The 23,691-nt window shown below is 32.7% G+C and overlaps 2 protein-coding genes across 2 annotated transcripts in view; both read right to left on the minus strand.

Moving 5' to 3' along the window:
- Nucleotides 1–1,525: 1,525 nt before the first annotated feature.
- Nucleotides 1,526–23,108, minus strand: LOC144840423 (uncharacterized). Its single transcript, XM_078696235.1, has 6 exons — nucleotides 22,985–23,108; nucleotides 21,019–21,117; nucleotides 20,608–20,714; nucleotides 18,787–18,825; nucleotides 17,775–18,374; nucleotides 1,526–2,221 (listed from the first exon to the last, which is right to left on the minus strand). The coding sequence occupies exons 1-5, from the start codon at nucleotides 23,052–23,054 to the stop codon at nucleotides 18,294–18,296; spliced, it is 396 nt and encodes a 131-aa protein (XP_078552361.1). The 5' UTR covers nucleotides 23,055–23,108; the 3' UTR covers nucleotides 1,526–2,221; nucleotides 17,775–18,293.
- The window catches only part of LOC144840393 (uncharacterized), a 41,871-nt gene continuing 20,558 nt past the window's right edge, over nucleotides 2,379–23,691 (minus strand). Inside the window, exons 6-10 of the mRNA XM_078696199.1 lie at nucleotides 4,813–5,049; nucleotides 4,563–4,676; nucleotides 3,503–3,609; nucleotides 2,914–2,958; nucleotides 2,379–2,658 (exon numbers count right to left, since the gene is read on the minus strand). Of these exons, the coding sequence (XP_078552325.1) occupies nucleotides 2,530–2,658; nucleotides 2,914–2,958; nucleotides 3,503–3,609; nucleotides 4,563–4,676; nucleotides 4,813–5,049 (632 nt within the window). The 3' untranslated portion in view covers nucleotides 2,379–2,529. The remainder of the gene's footprint in view (nucleotides 2,659–2,913; nucleotides 2,959–3,502; nucleotides 3,610–4,562; nucleotides 4,677–4,812; nucleotides 5,050–23,691) is intronic.

Genomic DNA, 23,691 nt, shown 5'->3' on the forward strand with positions numbered 1-23,691 from the left:
GTCAAGTTAGTTAAACAATGCATGAGTGATTACTTTGTACAATAGACTATTTAATTTTTTTCATATTTCCCCTTCTGTATGACGATGATGATCATCATGGCAATGATCAACGGTGCAAGGATAATTAACTCACAATAATTAATAAACAATATAGGTTCTTTATCGAGTGACACACACGCAGCGTCAAAGTTTCAATATTGATGGTATTGTGTGATAAGTATATGCAAGTAACTATGATTACCATTGTGTGAACTTGAGTAGCTAATTAATTGTATTAAATGAATGTAACATAGCACGAACATTTTAAGATGTAACCATTTAAAGTGATACATTGAGATGGGATTGATGTGGTTCTTGGCTCATGCAGTGACAAACTACAAGGGTTTTTTGGTATCACTTTTATTTACGTCAAATTGCATTATTGTACACAATTCAAATTTCTTAAAAGTCGCTATGCATGAGCGATCACTTTGTTCATAAATTTTGGCCTATAATGTACGATAGTAGTTTCCCTCTCTCCACGAACGAGAGGGAAACGATAAAAATCAATAAAAGGGAAAGAGCGGACTCCATTTTTTCTATTCTTAGGCTCATCTGAATATAATTCTGTGTATCATTCACAAACATTTCAATAAATGAAATGTATCAAAAACCTTAATTTTCAACCTTGTTTGGTGTACGGTAGCTACACGAAGATGGCTTTGTGGTAAATGACGCAATGCATCAACATTTTCCTATAGTATTTCTTGTCGCAAATTCAATTCTCCTCTACTGACGTTTAGATTTGTATACAGATTCCTGGTGAGATCCATGCAAACTATATTTATTCGTGCAGAACTAATCTTTTGATAAAATATTGAACTTAAGATATTCCCGAAGCGATTCTGTTATAGGAATGGCGTTCTCTAGGAAGACGATGGCCATCAAATATTGACAGTCAACTTTTGTCAAAGCATCACCACCAGATTCTGCGTCTGCCATGAGAAAGAATTTGACTGACTATTTCACGTCGTCTAGAAACGAGTCTATGAAGTAAACTTGCGTGCACTATATTTAACAAGACTTTTAGTTACAGCGTCCACGTGATCGTCGCTTGATTTGAATTATAGGTTGTATTGAACAAAAAGGCTGTGTTTATGTTGTTGTCATAGAAACCGTAGATACTGGTAAAGAAAAATTGTTCAACGAATATGAAGAATCTTACCTGCATACACATCACACACAGTTAGGCTTAGCATAATGTAATGTAACAAAGTCGGCATCTTTACTTTTCTTTTTGTTTGATAGCAAACTAATTGAAGAAAAAAGACGCTACAAATATCAGCTTACAATATAACGTCAACCATTCCACTGGCGTTTAGAAATAATAGGCCCTACGCTTCATGTACTTTTAATCTAAGCATTGTAATTTCGTTTTTTTTATTGTATATATTTAAATTTCTTAAAAATAACATATGATATGCATTGACGATGATTTTTGTCCATAATATACGATATTTCTCTGTCAAGTGACAATGACAATCGGAATAATGATTTACCTACAGTAATAGGGATTAGCTTATTGTATGCAAGTACTTGATGAATAATTATGGATTTGATTTAAAAAAACCGAGTTCAAAATAATGATGTAAACAAACAAACAAAATCAATATGTAATGATATTGTTCCAGGTGATAACTTGAGTGTGATTGTCATGTTCTTTATTCATTTCCTGCATATTGAGTTCTCGAAAGGGATAAACGATTGCTGTTGTTATAACCCCCTGTTGTGAACCATTGTCTTCGTCGAGAGTTGTAAGACGATTATATTGCTTTTATCTTCTTTATTATACTAAAAAACGGTACAACCTGTGAATCTCAATTTAAAAATTGTATATGTACTGTACTCTATTTCTATAAAGAGAAGTAAAATATAATATACAGATAACTAAAACTAAATGACCATGCATTCAGTATTTTCTAATTGATAACCTAAATTCTAAAACAAAAATGTAACAAAATGACATCAATTATAGTTATAATTTTAGATTTTTAGATTCTCATTAATCAAAGTTCAATGATAATCCTCATCGTATTCCCTAATTGTCGGCCATCGAGCAAACAAACATTCGTCATTTTCGGATTTCAGTGACCCATCTATGACCCATGACCCATTACCTATCAGTGACCCATCTATCCAGGATAAACATGAAAATACATATTTGTGTCAGAATTTTGTAATACTCCCAAATTCAAATTTAAAACACCATAATATACTTTTAGGACATATATTTACTTTTGGGACTTTGTCACTTTCAAAACTTAAAAGATATTTATTACCACTTCTTTCTTTTCCAGTCTGTTATAATTTCATTAATCATTTGTAAATTGAAAGAAATGTTTTTATTTTGATTTGAAAGAAATAAATGTTAACTTGAATGAATAAATTATAAAAGATTGCCCCAAACCGTAATGCTTTATTCTAAAAATGAAAACAATAGTACAATTATAATTCTTTAACAGAATTACGTTCATTTCTTTTTCGACTTATTTACATTAATGTACTAATGTAATCTTCAACCGTGTCTTCTATAGTCATATATAGAGTGTCATTGTTGTCTATGCCAACTGGCTCTATGGTTGCCATGTATTCATGCAGTTCCTTAGTGTCCGTGTGTGCCTGAAAAAAAACACCAGCCGATTAGAACTTTTTAATAACACGATACCTAAGTGTGGATGTGATCTTGCACTTAATGAGGATCCGAAGAAATTGTTAAATAAGTATTAATATCATTAGAATAAGGATACAGTAAATGGTAAAGTGAGCGAGGAATGGTTCACCAACAGAATCGGAATCGGGATGGATTTATTTTAGAAAGGGATGACATGGTGTGCATAGGATATAATATAGTTTTTTGTAAAGTTAACAACTTACATCGGGATTACTTGAATCAATAAATCCGTTTTCGGCCGATTTCTTCTGTGAATTATAAAAATAAATTTAAAAAATGAATTACTACTTTATGATGTTAATCTTCATTGCGTGCACGTTTTTTAGAACCTTGGAATCTCGACAAAATGAAGGTACTATGTATCGGTTAGTCACATTTCTATTTCTATAGTTTTTGTGTTGCACGTTCTTAGCAGTGGATCGTATAGTTCAAAATACTCAGTATTTATTCAATTTTCGCGCTGTATAAAAAATACTCAACATTTTTTGTTTGCATTTTCTCAGGAGCCACGAGATATGGTAAGCTCAGCTAACTACCTACTACTGAAAAAATAGTAGTGTGTTTATAGCAGAATTTCCTTTCTGTATAATGTTAGAAATTCATTCCTCCTCTTCTTTCTTTGAGCCCGTTCGGACGTAACAATTTCCACGTGTAATGGTCGCGTGTGGTGTACATTTTGAGATAAACTAGCCATTTAAATTGTTCATTATCTTGCTGAAAGTTTATCTCAATTATTTACGCCACACGCGACCATTACACGTGTAAATTACGTCCGAACGGGCTCTTACACACCTTTATAGACCATTTGTGTTTAAATACGACTCCAGCAGAAACCAACAGTCCAATAACAATGCCGGCAAAGAACAATCCTATTGCAATCTCTATTGAACTTGATGAAGCTGTAAAATACGATAATTTATCATTCCAATTATGACGTTGTATATGAAATTGAAAATATCTTTACCCATCGAAAAATTGAAATCAAAATTGATCCAACATCTTTGAACACCATATAAACTCTTTCTCATGAGAATGATGCGCAACGGAAAATAATGTACTATCTATTGCTTTGAACAAACTTTAAACACATTCTAATCTTGAGTTGACCCATAACACACTGACTGAGTCCAGTGTATATGTATAGTGTATATTAAAAAAATAATGGAATGGAACTGATATCAACAACAAATATCCCCTTCCTGACCTTTGATCCTAATTCTATGGACACCCCGAATACACTACTATCATAACAATACACATGTGCGAAAGACAAAACTTTACTAGTATGTCATTTGTGGAGAGAAGTAGTCTTTTATTAATTTTCTGTAATTTGTACTATACCAATCCTCTTTTGATCTTTGAACCCAAGTTATGAACACCACACGAGTGTGGAGGAAATTAAAGTAGTCGTTTGCAACAAGTAGCGTTTTAAAATGTTGCCAGAAAGAAAGAAAGAACTGGCTAAAAAAATAATTTTCGATAGGTTAAAACATTTGCCAGGAGTAATACTCCAACATTAACACAAATAACATATATACTGAAATACATAGAAAGTAGTAATAATTAAACCAAAACACATAAACTTAGTACTTCAAGATAACATGTTTGGTGAGCTAAAGTCTGATACTGTAGAACATTGTCTAATTTCTTTGGAAGTTTGCTCCATATTCTAGGATATGTAACAGACGATGAATGTTAAAAACGTATTCGTCTTGACCTTGCAGTGTAACAAAAGCCATGCACGTCCCTTGAAAGAATCATTACTGCTTTACTGGATTGTCAATGAAGGGACATCAAAATATAGGTTATATTTTTATACATTTTTTTTGAAACATTTAATTGAATTACGTACATTCTTTGTTTTCACAGTTATCACCCTCAAAGTCCGTCGCACATTGACATTCTTTTACGCCATTGTTTACCATACATGTTCCGCCATTACTGCATTTCTTAGCACAGATGGGTTCTGTAAAACAAAATTGATAAATTATATACAGTACAGACGAAGAGCTTTTGATTCCACACAATTTCCACATTTACAATCAAACAAACGTTCACCACTGAAGAGTATAGTAGTCTACCTTACGAGTCTGGAAACCTACCTTCAACTGTGACAGTGAACGAACAGGTTCCCTGATTGCCAGATGAATCCAACGCCGTAAAAATCACAGTAGTTTCACCAGATTCAAAGATTGATCCAGAAGGAATATTAAAACTTTCAGAAGCAATACCAACGTTGTCAGTTGACGTTGCGTTGTATGTCACTACAGCAGTTGTGGTGCCATCGGTAGAGTTGGTGATGATGTTACTCGGACAAGTTACAACAGGATTCTCGGTGTCTTAAATGAAATTCATTTTGTATAACGATTCATAAAAGTAATCTTCTAAAAAATTCTAGTAGATTGACTAGAATTAAATTCTAAATATTATTTAGACTTTTAGAGTTTTTTCACAAAATATGACTCGGGTACCAATGACCAATGGTGAAATCATCATCTGTTAGTAATATAAAATGTCCACACAATTTCCACATTTGCTACGACGCATCGTCATCAAACAAAGGCTTAAACGTTCACCACTGAAGGGTATACCTACGAGTGCGGAAACCTACCTTCAACTGTGACAGTAAACGAACAGTTTCCTTGATTACCAGATGAATCCAACGCCGTAAAAATCACAGTAGTTTCACCAGATTCAAAGATTGATCCAGAAGGAATATTAAAACTTTCAGAAGCAATACCAACGTTGTCAGTTGATGTTGCTGTATATGTCACTAGAGCAGTATTCCCATTTGAGTTTGTGACAATGTCACTCGGACAAGTTACAACAGGATTTTCGGTATCTTAAATGAAATTCATTTTGTTTAACGATTCATAAAAGTAATCTAATAATCTAGTAATTCTAAAAAATTCTAGTAGATTGACTAGAATTAAATTCTAAATATTATTTAGACTATTAGAGTTTTTTTTAACCAAATATGACTCGGGTGACCAATGGTGAAATGGTTTTACAATCATCTGTTAGTAATATAAAATCTTCCAGACAACCATTCATTTCTGACGAACATGCATGCTTATCTCGGATTATGACATTTTTTAGTCGTTACCGTACTGGTCTTTGATGGTACACAGATGTCTTATGTGGATACACCAAGGCAATATAAGAACAGGACACTGATGAGCTCGCCTTGCCAAGATGTAGGAACGCGACGTGACATTCCTTTGACCTTATGTCTGATCTGATACCAACAGTACTGTACTATGTACATATTCTCAGCGCGTTGTTTGTAAGGGGCGTGAAACTGATCATGTCGCATGCAGCCACGGAAAACCCCTTTATCGCCTTGATTACTGTACACCGGCAAGTATGATGAGAATATGAATGGTATTTTTCAAAACAATTGTCGTGAGGAAAATGTCAAGTTGGTTTCCAATAGTGCTGAACAATATTTATTATTTAGGCCTACATTAATTACATTAAAATACACACGGTTACGAATGGAATGAACATAACAATAATAATGACACACCTTTGTAAGATATAATGATAACTCCAGTTTGTGAAATCTCGAAATTCTGAAATTCCTGAAATACCTTTGTTGTGACTGGTGTGGATATTTCTGCGTTTATGGCTGCTTCAACTTTCTTTATATTATCCTCATTCCAATCCGTATAATAAATGAAGTATTGATAATAAAACATGTTTGATATCAGGAAAGTTCCACTAACAATGTGCATCGAGTTTCCCCAGTAATCGGTTCTATAAATTATGCCATCATTTAAACCAACAAAAGCAAAATAGAGCCAACCACCTAATTAAAATAAAAAGTTGTGAAGATTTTTTGTGCTTAGGTCGTTATTGAAATTATGATGAAATTGTACATAAGCTTCTACCGAACATCTGCAATTAAAAACAATTGCCTGTGTTTTATAGTTATATTTATACTATTTTTTTTTCGGGTGGCCGAAAGTTCCTTTGAGCATCTGCACTTTATTTTGGTGTTACTGTTATTTGTTTGGGGTTTTATCTATATTATATGTAAAATGGATAATAAAACTGAAACTGAAATTATTGTAAACGAGATATTCCGAAACGAAGCCTGTATAATTGTGTGTGGTTATATTTTAGCATCGACAATCATAGACGTTGTATGCCACATTTGGAAAAAAACTTTTTCTGTCACTATCTAATTATGTAATTCAACTTAATTATTATATTGGTTTTAATTTGGTGCAACAGTTGGCCTACTGAAATAACGAGAATATGGGTGTATCATCAGTAGGTCTACTGTACATTCATCTTTCAAAATTCTTTAAGAAACATATCGATATACCTTCTACATCTAATGATATACTATCAATCCTAGTCCACCTATAATCCAGTATCCGCTGCTCATCTTGACCCTCGTAAGTAACTCGTCCAATAAAACTTTCACCAGACCAAAATAATGTTCTATAAAAATATTAATATAAACTATTAATCACATAGGCCTATATATTAAGAAATACTAGAAAGGTCCGGTACAATGTTTTGTCAACTTATAATGGTTCAATTTGAAGTTTCAATGCCAGGATTACAAATGCAGTAGAGTAGACTAATATACAAATAACTGTACTAAAAAATATTAAAATATAACAAAACATAATTTGACTCGTCTCCAATTGAATAAATCTTGCTTATTATTTTGAAGGTTAGGTATTTACAAAATTAGACTTTTCAAAATTATTTTAATATACCAAAACATTTAAAAAATGATCCGTTTTTTGTTTGTTTGTATGTGTTCTCTTTTTATATAATATCTGTCCTCTGCTTCGTTTTGTATAGAGGTCCCTCATCGTACTATAGTATTTTTGTTTCCATTACATGGTTACAATCAATGCCTTTGTGCCCTTTTTGACCAGAACTTAGACTTCTTAGGTTGGAATATATTTGGATTGAAGGCAAACGGCAGCGCAATGAATTTCAGCTTTTTACGTTGACAAAAAATTGGTTGTATAAAAGTGGAGATAAATAAGTAGAACGGTTTATATAACAGGATGTATTTAGCACTGCAGTATAGAGCATAATTATTTTGTTGTTTTGGGTAATTTAACTCTTCTCTGGTATTATTGAACTTACACGAAGATATCAATCAAGTATTGTTGTTACCTGTTTGACGTGAGTACAACAATTCCGGTTGCGTAACTAATCTCCGTAATTATAGTTTTACGATCACTTCCATCAATTTGCATAGACTCAATGCTATTATTACCCGCCCAAAAAATGGTTCTAGATATATGATCAATTGCGATTCTCCATGGATCTGAAATAGTAAAGAAATCATCATGTATATTCATATATTAATGTTACGTTTCACTTAATTTGGAGAATGTGATTTATACTAAAGAACTAGAACTTACTATTTATTTCACTGACAACAACAGTAAAACTTTCTCCGCTTAGAGGCGTCTTTAGTATCTGTCCGTTCGCAACGTCTGTTATATAAATTTCTTGTAAAACTGGATCGTAGTCAATTCCAGAAAATTCAAATGTACTGTTGAAATAGTAAGTTTGCAATTCAGACATCCCGTTGCTTAATCGTCCTCCGTATATTGCTCCGTATATACCATCAAATGCCAGTATGATGTCATTTTCGCCTGCTGAAACTTAGATAAAATATATAATATATAAATAATAAAACATTTAGACATTAAATCTTGAGGGCAGCAGACACAGTAACTTAGCGATTTAATCATTAGAAACATCTCATGTATTTAGTTACTCTAAACTGTATCGGTAACTTAATCAGCTTAGGCTACGATGTGAACTAGTAATTATCTAAACTGTAGTTAACATACACTTTTCTTGTGTTTCTTGGTGTTCTTTAAAGCTTTGTATGCCTAGAGTCTAGAGTGTAAACATGGTAAACTTACTGAGTGAAGCAAAGTTCCATGGTTTTAAACCTAAGCACATTGATTCATCTGCTCCATCTATACAGTCAATGTTCTGATCACACGTAGAGTTATCTGGAACACATGGTATTGTACCCAAGACACACTGGAATTCACTGCATGTAGCTTAAAAATGAAATTGATATGATGAAATAAGAACCCCAACCATTTGGTAACTAAAAGTAACAATCCACGGCACATTTACATACGACCAACCATGACTTATTATACCAATGTTGAACTTGGGAATAATAATTATGGTGTTCAATGTGTGTATAAACTTTATATACTCACCAATGACAGTGACTGTAAAAGAACATGAACCAACTTCTGTATCTTCATCAGTAGCAACATAACGAACTTCGGTAGATCCTATTAAAAATACATTTGGAGTCGCTAACGCAGGATTGTGTATTACTTGTGTAACAAGCCTTGCTACCGGTGTAGTATCATCAATTACGATTGGTACTGCCCACGTAACAATTGCGTTATTCGAACCAGGTTCTGTATTTTGTTGGATGTCTGATGGGCAATACCACAAAGGGGGAGCTGAAAAACAAACGTTAGTGCTTATTCTGTCACAACACCGATAAAATGAATATGGCAAAACGAATAAGAAGAATCTTACCTGTATACACATTGCCTATAGTTAGAATTAACATAATGTAATGTAACAAATCCACCATGTTTACTTAATTCGATAAAGAATAATCGTTTTAAATCAACACCCTTTAATATTATGCCCCTCCCTATTGCGTTTAGAACAGGAAATAATATATAAAATACTGTAAGGTCCTTATACATGGTTCATTTTTTAATCCGAGCATTGTAATTTCGGAATTTGTAGATTTGTATTGTACATATTTAAATTTCTTTTAAAACACATAATACATGGACATATGCATCGACGATCACTTTATCCATGTAGGATATTTCAATATTTTTCTTTCTCTCTTATTGCTCTGTCACGTGTGATGACATGGCAATTTTCATTGGTTTGATGATTGACTGACCTATTTTATGCAAGTAAGATGAATAATTGTGAACTTGAATAAGATCTCGGAAATAAACTTATCAATCAATTCATATTTTCTGTGTTGCTGCTATAGAATATTTAAAAATAATATAGAGAATATAGCGTATTTTGATTATTCGTACGAAAGAAGTGCCTTAAAGTGAAGGCACTGAAGATATTTAAAGATAGATTTGCCATTTTGATTATTATATCTGCCTCTCTTTAAATCTCGAGTATAGTCTCAGATCAGTTTGCATTGCACATAAACACTTGGACGCTTTGAATGTTTAATAATATATAACAAAATAAAGGTAAACTAATTCTGTGTATTTATTTTTGATATACTGACATTATACTTACATGATTTGTTAAAGCTTGGTTCTCAATGACGTAGGCGCAACTCAAGTGAATTGACCAATCACAAGCGATCATACAAACGATCTGAAGCTAACTTAGGAGCTTTCTTTCATGTGCAAGAAGAAACACCACGTGACCCACTATCGTCCAGTCAAATGACAAGAAAAGTTCAGGTGTGTTATAATATACATTATGATACTGAACACTGTAGAGTGTATTGGGAAGATATCTGTGCTTAACGATGTTATAAGTCACTGGAGCTCCTCAATAATGATGTAATGTTGTATTATTTAATTAGTCTGTGTTGGTTTAACTAATTTAGATGTTAAGTTTTCTTAATAATAATAATAATAATAATAATAATAATAATAATAATAATAATAATAATAATAATAATAATAATAATAATAATAATAATAATAATAATAATAATAATAATAATAATAATAATAATAATAATAATAATAATAATAATAATAATAATAATAATAATAATAATAATAATAATAATAATAATAAATATAATTTATTTGGAAACTACACTTAATAAATATTGATAGAATTATAGTTTTATTCTAAATAGCTTTTGTTGAATAAAGTTAATTGGTTCATTGAATACCTTATTAGTTGGCATCCGTTTATTCAATTAAATTCAATTCAACTTTTATTTCAGACAATTGTCCCTATGGTATAATACATTACAAAGAAAAAAAAAAGATTCTATTTTAGCGATAATAGCTAACTTTGTAAATTAATAAAATTAATAATAGCGACTATGGAACTAAATTCTAAACTTGATAATCTCCTTCTCTATCTGTCCAGTTGAACTAGGAACTCGTCAGTCTCATTCTCTTCTACCACATATTTGTCGCTTCCTTCTATTCAATTGTACTTTGTAGACGAGTTCCGACGGCGACATAGACAATCAGTTACATTCTGAGCATTCGTGCCTATTAAATAGATAATTTACTGTCAATCACGTTATAGTTACAGTGTATCCATTAAGTTTTGAAAATCATATGTACCAACCTAGGTCTAGTTGTTAATCAGATTGGGAAGGCTAGTACAGTCTAAAACTAATATAGCATCAGCCTAACCATGCTAAACATTGTGTACACCTGATTAATCCGTACAAAATCCCCACTTTACCGAACATTCCTATGATACTTTGTAAAACTAAAGTATAACCTACCGTTATCGACTTTAACAGTAAATGAACATGTTCCTTGGTTGCCAGATGAATCTAACGCCGTAAAATTTACAGTAGTTTCACCAAACTCAAAGATCGACCCAGAAGGAATATTAAAACTTTCAGAAGCAATACCAACGTTGTCAGTTGACGTTGCGGTGTATGCCACTAGAGCAGTGGTGCCATTATTAGAGTTGGTGATGATGTCACTCGGGCAAGTTACAACAGGATACTCAGTGTCTTAAATAAAAATATACTTTGTATAATGATTCAGGACTAGGATTATAAAAATGATTCGGGATAACGTGATCGACTTTAAAGATAATATGATCTTGTCATCAATGACTCAAGTAGTAACTCTGGTGCCATTGGTCAAAACAGATATAGATATACTTATTTTGACCAAAAAATTACTTCAATTAGCTTCAGATCGTTTGTATGATTTTGATTTAATTAAAAGAAGTACGTGGAAACGGTGGGGAAAAACAGAGGTATCCTACATCAGTTTCAGTTGCCTAGCGATTTTTCGCATTGCTAGCCTAGGAGGTATGTTGTTGTGAAAATAATTTCATTCGTTGAAAGTGTTGTTGGTATTGATACATTACTAATATTAATAAAGTATATAATTGAAAACACTACACTGACTGAAATTAAAAAATCAAGATTACGAATGAAATTATTTATTAAACAAAAAAATATGATGACAAACCTTTGTAAGGTATAATGATAACCCCTGCAGCTTTCGATGAAGTTTGTTGAAATAACTTTGTAGTGACTGGTGTTGGTGTATTAGCGTTTTGGGTTGCTGCAACTATCTTCACGTCTTCTTCGTCCAAATCCGTATAATAAATGAAGCCTTGATAGTAAAACACGTCAAAGAATCTACCAACGGGTGATTCATAAACAATCTGCCAAAAATTACCCCAGTAATCACTTCTATAAATACCGGATCCATGATTACCCAAAAAAGCAGTGCTATAATACAGCCAACCACCTTAAAATACAACATTAAGAAAACAGTTTTATATATATATATATATGCATACTTGTTTACTAGTCATAATGAACTTCAAATTGGTCAACAAAACATTAAAATTAAGCATACGGACTAATGCGACATCAGTGGCGTGTGAAAATCTGTAGGTTCTCAACTGTTTTTTTTCTCTTGTGGGTCAATTATTATTATTATTATTATTCAATGTGTTAAGTGTTTCTTGACAGTGCATCTTTGTATCGATTGGAGTAAGAATCGTCACGATTATAACATTGATCTACTGTAACCGTATTTCACTGTAAAAATGTGAATGTTTATATAAATTACAACAGTGAACTAATAACATTAGTCACAGGAACCTGTATTGAATGGGATGGCTTTTGATAAAGTATTATATGGATTGTTAATCTTTCCATGATCTTGACTTGTTTTTAGAGGTAGTCGGAGGTGATGTAGGCCTCCTTCATTCTTCCTCCGCCGAATCTTTTAAGAATTAAGTCACGTTTAAATGCTAGGACTATATATATAAAACAAACGACATTTATTTACATTTATCGTCGTTCATTAAACGGGCCTTCACGATATTTTCAAAACTTTCTTTGATATAAAATACTGTACCTTGCTCATCCAATGATAGACCATTAAAATATCCAAGTAATTCGTTTACTAGCACTAGTCTATCTTGACCCTCGTATGTACTTCGATCAACGTAACTACCCTCAGACCAAAATACTGTTCTAGAGAAAATATACAGAATATTTCAACTCTATAGCATAAGACCTTCTTTTTTAGTTATTAATAAGGATCAACCAACATTATTTATTCCTTGTGCAACTATCACGATATTGTTTACTGCTTGCCTACGTTCGGAATTTTAGTAGCACGTTTACTTCAGTAACGAAAACATCATCCATTGTCATCCATTCCAATCACTAAAATAATTGTAAATTATTTCTAGTTCTACAGCTAAACCAATCTTTCAGCTCACTGGTCCTACATTATTATAAATAATAATTATGCACATATGTCCAGTTGTTCGTTGGTAGGAAGGGGACAAACAAATGTCACATTTTGATATGGCCTAAATAAAAACAGTACTGTCCCTCTTGCTGTAATGTGCTACCACTTCAGAGGAGTAAGCTGGTTGCTGTCTGCGTGAAAATTGTAAATGCGGAACTTTCCCCCTGACCGTCTCTCTTCTTGGGGATGACCTGAGAAAAGTTTGAAAAATAGAGCTGCTAGGTCCCCGGAAATTGGACTTATTATTATTATTATACTTAAGTCTCATCCTGTCATGGTTTGGTCTGAGCTAAGAACATTTTGAAAAATAGAGCTGTTAGGTCTCCAGGAATTGCACTTATACTTTGAAATACGAAACGAAATATAAGTCTCCAAGACCAGCCCTACCATGATTGGGGCTGAGCTAAGAACATTTTGAAAAATAGAGCTGGTAGGTTCTCATAAATTACATTTATATTTTGAAAATGTCAGGCAAACAACAATTACAAAGTCACGATTCGAATGAGTTTGTTTGTGCGTATCATACTAGATAATTTGTTCACGGTCGTTCATTCACGTATCACAGACACCAACACATTTGTAAGACCTATTGTTATTTCTGGAATTATACACGAAGCAATAAAGCTGAGCATTATAGTTACCTGTTTGATGGAAGCACAACAATTGCTCTTGGATTGGCTCTGCCTTCAAATATACTTTTGCGATTACTCCCATCCATCTGCACAGACTCAATGCTATGGGTTTCTGACCAAAAAATAGTTCTATGTATTTGGTCAATAGCGACTCCATATGGATCTGAAACATAAAAATCGGGTTTCTTATGATAATGTTGCTCTTCACTCATTTCTGGTGAAAGTTTAAATTATTAAATTAACTTTCAATTAAATATGGTATTACTCACATGTTACGTTTTCACTGACAACAACAGTTAAACTTTCTCCACTAAGGGGCGTCTTTAGTATCTGTCCATTATCAACATCTGTCAAATAAATTTCTTGTAAAACCGGATCATAGTCGATTCTCGAAAATCCAAATGTACTGTTGAAATAGTAAGTTTGTAATTCAGACGTCCCGTTGCCTAACCGTCCTCCGTATATTGCTCCGTATTCACGATCTAATGTCAGTATGATGTTATTTTCTCCACCTGAAACTTAAATTAAAATGGTAAACTTTAGAAATTGTAGTAAAATAGTAAATAAATTGTAACTTAGCCGGTAGAGCTTAGTTTGTAAAGTAACGTTCTCTTGTTGTGAACTAAGTACACTAAACTGTAACTTACTCAGTAAAGTAACGTTCTCTTGTTGTGAACTAATTACTCTAAACTGTAACTTAGTATAAATTCCGTGATTTAAGTATACTAAACTATAATCTACATAAACTTTCAATGTCTTCTTTTAGTAGTTTTGCATTTTCAAAGAAACCTAAGAATAATTGTAAACTTACTGATTGAAGCAAAGTTCCATGGTTTTAAACCTAAGCACATTGATTCATCTGCACCATCTATACAGTCAATATTCCCATCACACGTAGAGTTATCTGGAACACATGGTGTTTTACCCGATACACACTGGAATTCACTACATGTATCTGAAAAATGAAAGGATTTTTAAAAGAAGTAGTATATTTGTAATGTCACTGATCGTGTCTTTATCCAGCTTCTTTTGTACAAAAAAAAATCTTTTCGTGTACAAAAAAAATGTCATGGCCAACTGCCAAAATCCTCCCATCGTGAAATATATTTCCGCCGCCTGTTGTTTTTCTTGACTTTGGCATGAATAAATAGTTAGGTTCAGACGACCTTACCTCTGAGGAAAGTTACGTCAAACGTGAAGTTTTACGCGCACGTTACTTCCGATGAGCGTTCACACGATGCTTAATACAAGGTGCATTTTACTTACTTTACGAGCTTTGACGTAATTGCATTTACACAGCAGGTATACGTGATTTTTAAAACAAATCATGAACGTTTTTTTATTCATGCAATAGTCCAAATAATGTCATTCGGTGAAATATAAAATTCAATTTTCACTTCACGCTTCGTGAAAATGGAATTTCATCTTTCACCTCGTGAAATTATTTGTACCATCGCACTTATAAAAATATATTAATTGTGTATAACATTACTCTTTCTATCTTTATGGTTCCTTGTATACTAACTGATCGTATTATTAACTTTATATATGAATGAATAAGTATTGTGTATCCAATAGGCCAGGGTAGGTGTGCAGTGTAGCAAACATTTGTTTACTAAATTTAACAATCCACGGCACACTACAAGGTATTGTATCAATGTTAAACTTGGGAATATGGTGTTCAAAGTGCAGAAATAAATACAACACTCACCATTGACAGTGACCATAAAAGAACATAAACCAACTTCTGTATCTTCATCAGTAGCAACATAACGAACTTCGGTAGTTCCAATAAAAAATACAGTTGGAGTCGCCAACGCTGGATTGTATATTACTTGTATAACAAGTCCTGACAATGGTGTAGTATCATCAGTTACAGTTGGTGCCGTCCACGTGACCGTCGCCTGATTTGAATTAGGTTCTGTATTTTGTTCAATATCTGACGGGCAATTTGACCATACTGGAGGAGCTGTACAAAAACAGTGCATATATTTAGATACTCGTATTATATTTATAGAAACATAGCTGAACGAATAAGAAGAATCTTACCTGCATACACATTATATACAGTTAGGCTTAGCATAATGTAATGTAACAAAGCCAGCATATTTTCTTTGCTTTTCTTCGTCTGATAACAAACTATATTGAAGATAATTGTCGGTACAAATGATGAATAATGTTTATATAGCTTAATATAACGTCAAACATTCCACTGGCGTTACAGGAAATATGCAAATAATAGGCACTATAGGCCTACAGTAACATCGTTGTGTCCTTTTAATCTGAGCTTTGTAATTTCGTTTATTTATTTAGATTTATATTGTGCATATTTAATTTGCTTAAAAAGTAATAATAATACATAAGATATGCCTGGGCTATCACTTTGTCCATAAGTAGAATATTTCATATTTGTCTTTCTCTCCGTTGGCCTACTCTCTCAAGTATGATGAAGTTATAATGATCACTGGTTCAATGATTGACTTACAATAATAGTGTTTAGTAGCCAATTATATACAAGTAACTATTTTGATGAATAATTCTAAAAATAAAACCGGAGTTCAAATAAACAAAAGCAAGGCCATATACATGGCTGCGGTCGCGTACACAAATTTGAGTTTAGCGTTTACCAACATAGTTTGCACGAGACTAAAAATGATCAATATGTAATGATATTGAGGATAACTTGAGTGTGATTGACATGGTTCTTGATTCATTGCCAACATGTTGTCTCAATGCTCCTTGGTGATCGAAAGGGCGCTCTCTATGACGACTGGCTAATTGGCGCAAACGATTGTCAGATAATGGTACAGTATTATTAACAATTGTTTATAACCCCCTCTTACGGATACATAATTGTCTTCGGCGAGTCGAGGGTTGTAAGTCGACTATATTGTTTTTATCTTCTTTATTGTACAACAAAAACGCACAAAGATATAATCTAACAATTTCACAATTGTATATACTATACTCTGTATTTTGTTATTTTGGCACTTTTTTGGTTGTGATTATAAAATGTTCAAATAACTCTATCTATTGTGCATCTTTCCAAAATACTGCTGTTGTTGTTGCCATATGTACTGACAATTTAAATACATTTAAAAAAAAGCTTAATGCTGATCGTCATCGAAGTACTCCATTATATATTACATTTTCATAATATATAAATTGTTTTAACATTTAAAAATGTTTGGTGCTATCACATTTGTATTTCCTTCTGTTAATTTAACCTGCTTTTAGTAGGGCCATGTGTTTTAGTGACGTCAGTTGGTTAAGAATACAATTATTAGTACAGTATAGGTACAATTATATCATTCTTAATAAAACAGTAGCAGTAACATTATAATTCTAACACAAATATCAACACAATAACATTGAAAGTCTACGAATATACCGAAGTGAAATCTTTCCGGACTTCGGGCCTACATTTTAGACATGTAGGTGACAGGTAAAATCCAGTATACTTTAGGCTTACTACTGTTAAATCAGGCAGAGAGATACATCTCCCTGAATCATGTAACTTTTTGTAAAGACAGAAGAAAGACAAAAAATGTATTTTGATTGAGTTCCCGTGAAATAACAATTTTTACATGTCGTGAAATATTCAGATAACTACAATTAAATGACCATGCATTAAATATTTTCTAATTGATAACCTAAATTCTAAAACAAAAATGTAATAAAATGATCAATGATCAATCATAGTTATAATTTTAGTTTGTACTGTGCACCTGATGTAAGAATATGACGATCATGAATTTAATATGAAAAACAATCACATTCTCTTTAATTAAAGTTTAATGATAATCCTCATCGTATTCCCTAATTTTTGCCCATCGAGCAAACAAAAATTCCTCATTTTCGGATTTCAGTGACCCATCTATCCAGGATAAACATGAAAATACATTTTGTCTCAGAATTTTGTAATACTCCCAAATTCAAATTTAAAACACCGGAATATAATCTGCTGGGTATTATCCTGCCTAAGCTGAAAACATGTAACATAAAAAGAAGAGATATACTGTAACAACGACGACGAAACGTAGCTTTAAAACTGTATATGTAGAAAAGTTATAATATAAAACGTATGCCAAGTTATTGTTTACAACACAAGTTTCTATTGGGTGTTCCTTTTGATTTTACTTTTTGGGACTTTGCCACTTAAAAACTTAAAGAAATTTATTCCCACTTCTTTCTTTTCCAGTCTGTTTTAATGTCATAAATTATTTGTAAATTGAAAGAAATGTTTTTTTATTTTTATTTTGATTTGAAAAAAATAAAATGTTAACTTGAATGAATGAATGAAAAAAGATTGCTCAAAACCGTAATGCTTTATGATAAAAATAAAAACAATAGTACAATTATAATTCTTTTACAGAATTACGTTCATTTCTTTTTCGACTTATTTACATTAATGTACACAGTTTCTCTTTCATTTGTTTCTTATACCTATATATACATGTCATTGTCTATGCAAATTGGCTCTATGGTTGCCTTATATTCATGCAATTCCCCAGTGTCCGTGTGTGCCTGAAAATAAAATTATGGCCTGCAATTAGAACGTTCCTAAATGAAAATAGGAAAGAATGTCTAATTACTGTTTAGAATAAAGAGTTGTACAGTAAATTTCAATTCAATTTTATTTTCATAAGATACATCATTATAATAACATGAGTAGAATGTAGAATGTACTTATGCTGGAGAAACTTACGCTCAGGTGGCTTTTATTTAAATTTTCAAAAAAAAAATTCAAAAAGTATATATGTTTCAATGTAGTTAATGAATAAATAAATAAATATTTAAAAAAAAAACAAAAAAAAAAAAAATAATAAGAATAATATCCTGGATTTATATAGCGCCTAAATGACAAAGTCAGAGATGAATCAACAAAAAAAGAAGAAAAGTTGGATTTATTTTTATGACATTGTGTAAAGTAACTTACATCCTGTTCACTTGTAAATCCGGTTTCAGCCCGTTTCTTCTGTGAATAGTGAATTGTAAAAACAAATTTGATTTGTTTGAAAACACTTTCTTTTATAATGTTTTTTATAGAGATATACAGTATAATATCTATATTTGTGAATTAATAATGCAACTATATTATTTGCTCTGTCCGTAAAAGAAATTAGATTTATAAATCAGTTGCGTGTACGTAGTTTTTTGGAACCTTTGAACCCTGAATCACCAAGAAGGCAATGTGAAAGCACCATGCATGAACGGTAAGTCACATTTCATATTTTTTTTTGTTTTACACGACTAAAAAAAAGAAAAAAAAACCAGTGCCCGTATTCACCAATCACACTTAAGTGAGATATTTCCCTTAAATCCTAAGAATTTCCCTTAAATCAAGAAAATATTAAGGGTTTCACTTAAGTGGTATTCACAAAGGGTTTAAGGTTAAGGGAAACCCTTAACTTGGTCTATTTTCCCCTTAACTTTTAAGGGACCTCAGAGGTCCCTTAAAAGTTCCCTTAACTATTCAGTACCTTGGTTGTGCTGACGATTCTGTATGTGCGAGTACTATGCCTACTTGTAGATGGCCCCAGTCTAGGATAGGTAGAGATGCTAGGCCCCCTGTTGGTCTGCCCACTAACCGGCCTAGGACTCATGTTTGGTTTGAGTAGCATCTAGGCCTAGACCTTTTTTTTGCTGATCCCCACCATACAAATTAGTCTATGCCTATATATTCATTTATTTGTTTTGTTTTGACTGCCATTATTTTCGTGGAAGATGGCTTCCCATTTCGTTGTAATAGAAATTAGCCCCATTCTAGTAGGCTAGGCCTACTAGGTAGAGATGCTAGGCCCCCTGTTGGTCTGCCCAGTAACCAGCCTAGGATGCATAGGCCTACACAGAATGTTGGTTTGTTAGTAACATCTAGGCTAGACCTATTTTTCTTGATCCTCATACAAATTAGTCTAGGTTTAATATTCATTTACTTGTTTTTGTTTTGACTGCCATTTTCTTTTTATTGATCATCGTCCATACACTTTTCTCTTCATCCTCCCCGTCCCCCCAACCCCATACTCTTTTTTTAAATATGCAAATTAGTTTTAGAGAGGAAAGTGATTGGACCATAGAGGAATTAAATCCTCTGTGATTGGACAATGGACAACTCATGAATATTTATGATTATTTTTACCCTTAAGTTTTACCCTTAAATTAAGTGTTTTCCTTAGGTAAGTGAATCCCTTAACTCATTTGTGAATACCCCTTAAGTGTTTCCCTTTGTTAAGGGAATTCTTAAATTTTAAGGGTAAGTATTTCCCTTAGCCTAAGTGAGATTGGTGAATACGGCCACAGTTTCTTATCAATGGAGAAAAATATTTCACACAGTAAAATCTCTATTCTTCTGTACACTAATGTAAGGAAAGGAATTAAAAAAAAAACGAAAAGAAAAATGGTGTGGCAAAAATCGTTATCAGATGTAATTGAATTTAAGGGTTATGGTACTTTTATTCAATTTTCGCGCTATTATAACAAAATTATTCATTGTATACCCATTTCACCAGGTTTGGTATCATCAGGTAACTACATAATTACTGAAAAAGTCTGACATGTTTTTATATCAGATTCTCCTTTTTTATTTTACCATTTTTATTTGATCATTTCATTTTTTTCTCTTTCACATTTCTAATATTTGTACATTTAACAAAATATTATATCTGAAATGCTTGTAGCTGAGCTAATCATTAACTTACATTAAAAACGCACGTAATTATAACGGACCTGTTTTACTTCATGCATGGAATAACTAACATACCTTTGTAGGCATTTTGTATGTAAATGCGACGCCAGCGGCAACGAAGAGTCCAATAATAATGCCAGCAAAGAACAATCCTATTGCAATGTCTATCGAAATTAATGGAGCTGTAAAACACGATAATTTATAATTCTGTTTTGGACAACAATGAAGTTGTATAAAATTGTGTCGTAAATCATATATAATAATAGTTAAAGTGCCGGTGAACACTCTTCTCTGATAAAATATACAAAAATACATAAGAAGTTAAAAATTAATGTATGTTATTTGGCTTGACCTTCCAGTGTAATAAACGCCCTTCACGCACCTTTTGACAGAACCTTTGCTGCATTTGACTGTCAATGGATACATCCAAAAGTGTAAGTATAGGTTATATTTATATTTTTTGAAACGTTTTGTTTAATTACGTACATTCGCAGTTTTCACCCGCAAAATCAGTCGGACATTTGCATTCTTCTACGCCATTGTTTACCATACATGTTCCACCATTGTTACACTGCTTAGTACACACTATAAGACGAAAATAATTATTTTATAAATAATGTTATAGATAACTTTGGTAATTCCGTTGGACAACGAAGATTATGATGTAGACAATGAGTATAACATTATTGCTTTAATTGATTTTTATACAATTTCTCAAGTATGTTATAATTATATTTTCATAAATTGTTAGAAACATTTGTTGAATTTATTTATTTTCACAAATTATCACCCTCAAAGTCACTTGCATATCACATTTGTGATTGGAAGTGCTACTCACAGACCGGTCGAATTTTAGGAGGAGGTGAAAATCGTTTCGGCTCTATTCTACAGATTGTTTTATGGCAACGAAACTAACGGGTTATCAGCAGTCTATCAGAAATCATCTCATCTTGATTCATCATTGTTTACGCTATCATCTTCGGCGGCCAATTTAAATCCACCACAAATACCGTATACTGGGCATGCGCATATTAATATTTTGCATAACATTACTTTCTCTTCGCTCAGTCTGCGACGGTGCATCTTGCGATCTAAGTAAAGTACAGTCCATCTTCTTTAGGACCAACTGTGAACATCCTCTTGCTTTGCTTGATCATGAAACTATTTTATGTTCAGACGGCCTTACGTCTGAGGAAACTTACGTCAAAAATGAAATTATACGCGCGCGTTACTTCTGATTAGCGTCCACACGATGCTTAATACACTACACGGTGCACTCATTTTACTTGTGAGCTTGAAGTAAAAAATCTCCACAGCTCGTATCAATACATTCCATGTGTATGCGTAAGTAGCACAATTACATTAACTTAAAACACAAGAGTGTCTTCACAGGCACTACCGAGGACTTCCAACAAACAAACTGATACTTCAGAGCTTACTCATACTCGTCTTGATGTCTCTAGTAGCATTTACAGAATTGTACAACATTTTTGTAGAGCGATATGTACTAACCTGAATTTCATTACGTATTTACGATATATTATTACTTAGATGCGGCTGATTACCGCGTGAAATCTATTTCCAGGGTTTTCCGTGTGTGGATTCAGGCCCTCTATAGTTTCCTAATAGGAAAAAAATGCGGCCAGGGTAGGCGAACCTCTGTAGTTTCTACCAAAAATACATTTTGAATCGCCAACGCAGGATTGTATATTACGAGTGTAACAAGACCTTCTTGTGGTGTAGTATCATCAGTTACAGTTGGTGCCGTCCACGTGACCGACGCTTGATTTGAATTAGGTTCTGTATTTTGTTCGATATCTGACGGGCAATTTGACCATACAGGAGGGGCTGAACAAAAAATGATGTTTATTTTGTTGTCATTGAAAACGTAGATACCGATAAGAAATATGGCTGAACGAATAAGAAGAAGCTTAAAATTTCCAACATTTGCAAAATTCAGAATCGTGTCGTCAGCAATCTGATGAAAGCTGCTTCATGATTCCGGATTTTTCAAACTCAAACTAAAGGAACAACATATTAACTGGCTTAAACTCTGTCTATCAAACTTTATGTGACAAAAAAATGTGATGTGCCGATGATGTTATATCACTACCATATTTAAGCATATCACTACCATATTTGGGCACATCACACATTTTTGTCAAACTAGTTTGATAGTGTAGACAGAGCTATAAATAAATAATTTACACACCTAAAACACAGCACTTTGTTTTATTTATAATACGCTGTCAGCAGCTATTCAGATGTTCGGATAATTTTAAAAACAAAGCATTAACGTAATTGAATACCGGTCGAAGTTTGTATAAATATATGCACTATTTTAAAAAGCTTCACACTAACGAGGGGAAACGTTTCCCGTACATGTTTGCACAATCGTCGGTGGCTAATAAAATATGAGATTTTATCTTTTGAAACGAGTTCAATATCTTACCTGTATACACATTACTTATAGTTAGGCTTAACATAATGTAATGTAACAAAGCCAGCATGTTTGCGTTCATGTTCTTCCTGACAAACTAATCATTAAAGATAAAAGCTGCTCCAAAAAAATGTTGAATATGCCCTATGTTGTATAATAAGCTTCAAACCTCTCTGGCGTTGAGAATAGGAAATAACATACAAATGTACTTGGTTACCTTTTAATCCGAGCATTGTAATTGCGTTGTTTATTTAAACTTATATTGTGCATATTTACATTGCTTAAAAGTTACCAAATATTATATGCATGGTCGATCACTTTGTACGAAACAGTGTTTCCTCAATATGTCTTCCTACTCTCTATGCTCTCTCACGTATAAAGTGACAATAGTACAATTATTTACTTTGGTTAGTAACCTACTATTAAAATGCCAGTAACCATTTTGATGAATAATTTTGAACTTGAATAAGGAATAAAAGATTAAACCGAGTTCAAATGATAAAATAAACAATTAATGATCAGTAGGTAATGATATTGGTAACCTGAGTGTGATTGTCTTGGTTCTCTTGATTCATTGCATGCAGACAGTGATCTCTCCTTATCTCCAAACTTTACTTGGAACTTTTCAATCAGTCTTTTAGCTTCAATGCTCCAACTTTTTTTTATTCTCTTCCTTTAGATGCCCGTCTTGCTTTATTTTACTCTTCATTCAAATTGTT

Source organism: Antedon bifida, chromosome 4 (genome assembly GCF_963402885.1).
Source record: "Antedon bifida chromosome 4, ecAntBifi1.1, whole genome shotgun sequence".
Classification (NCBI taxonomy): Eukaryota; Metazoa; Echinodermata; class Crinoidea; order Comatulida; family Antedonidae; genus Antedon; species Antedon bifida.

What these genes read in the sequence shown, in the direction of transcription:
- LOC144840423 (XM_078696235.1), bottom strand. Translation starts at nt 23,054, where the DNA reads ATGAACGCAAACATGCTGGCTTTGTTACATTACATTATGTTAAGCCTA. An exon ending in CATACAAAATGCCTACAAAG is followed by an intron (nt 18,826 to 20,607) that starts GTATGTTAGTTA and finishes CACTATTCACAG; the next exon opens with AAGAAACGGGCTGAAACCGG. An exon ending in GATTTACAAGTGAACAGGAT is followed by an intron (nt 18,375 to 18,786) that starts GTAAGTTACTTT and finishes TTTTATTTTCAG; the next exon opens with GCACACACGGACACTGGGGA.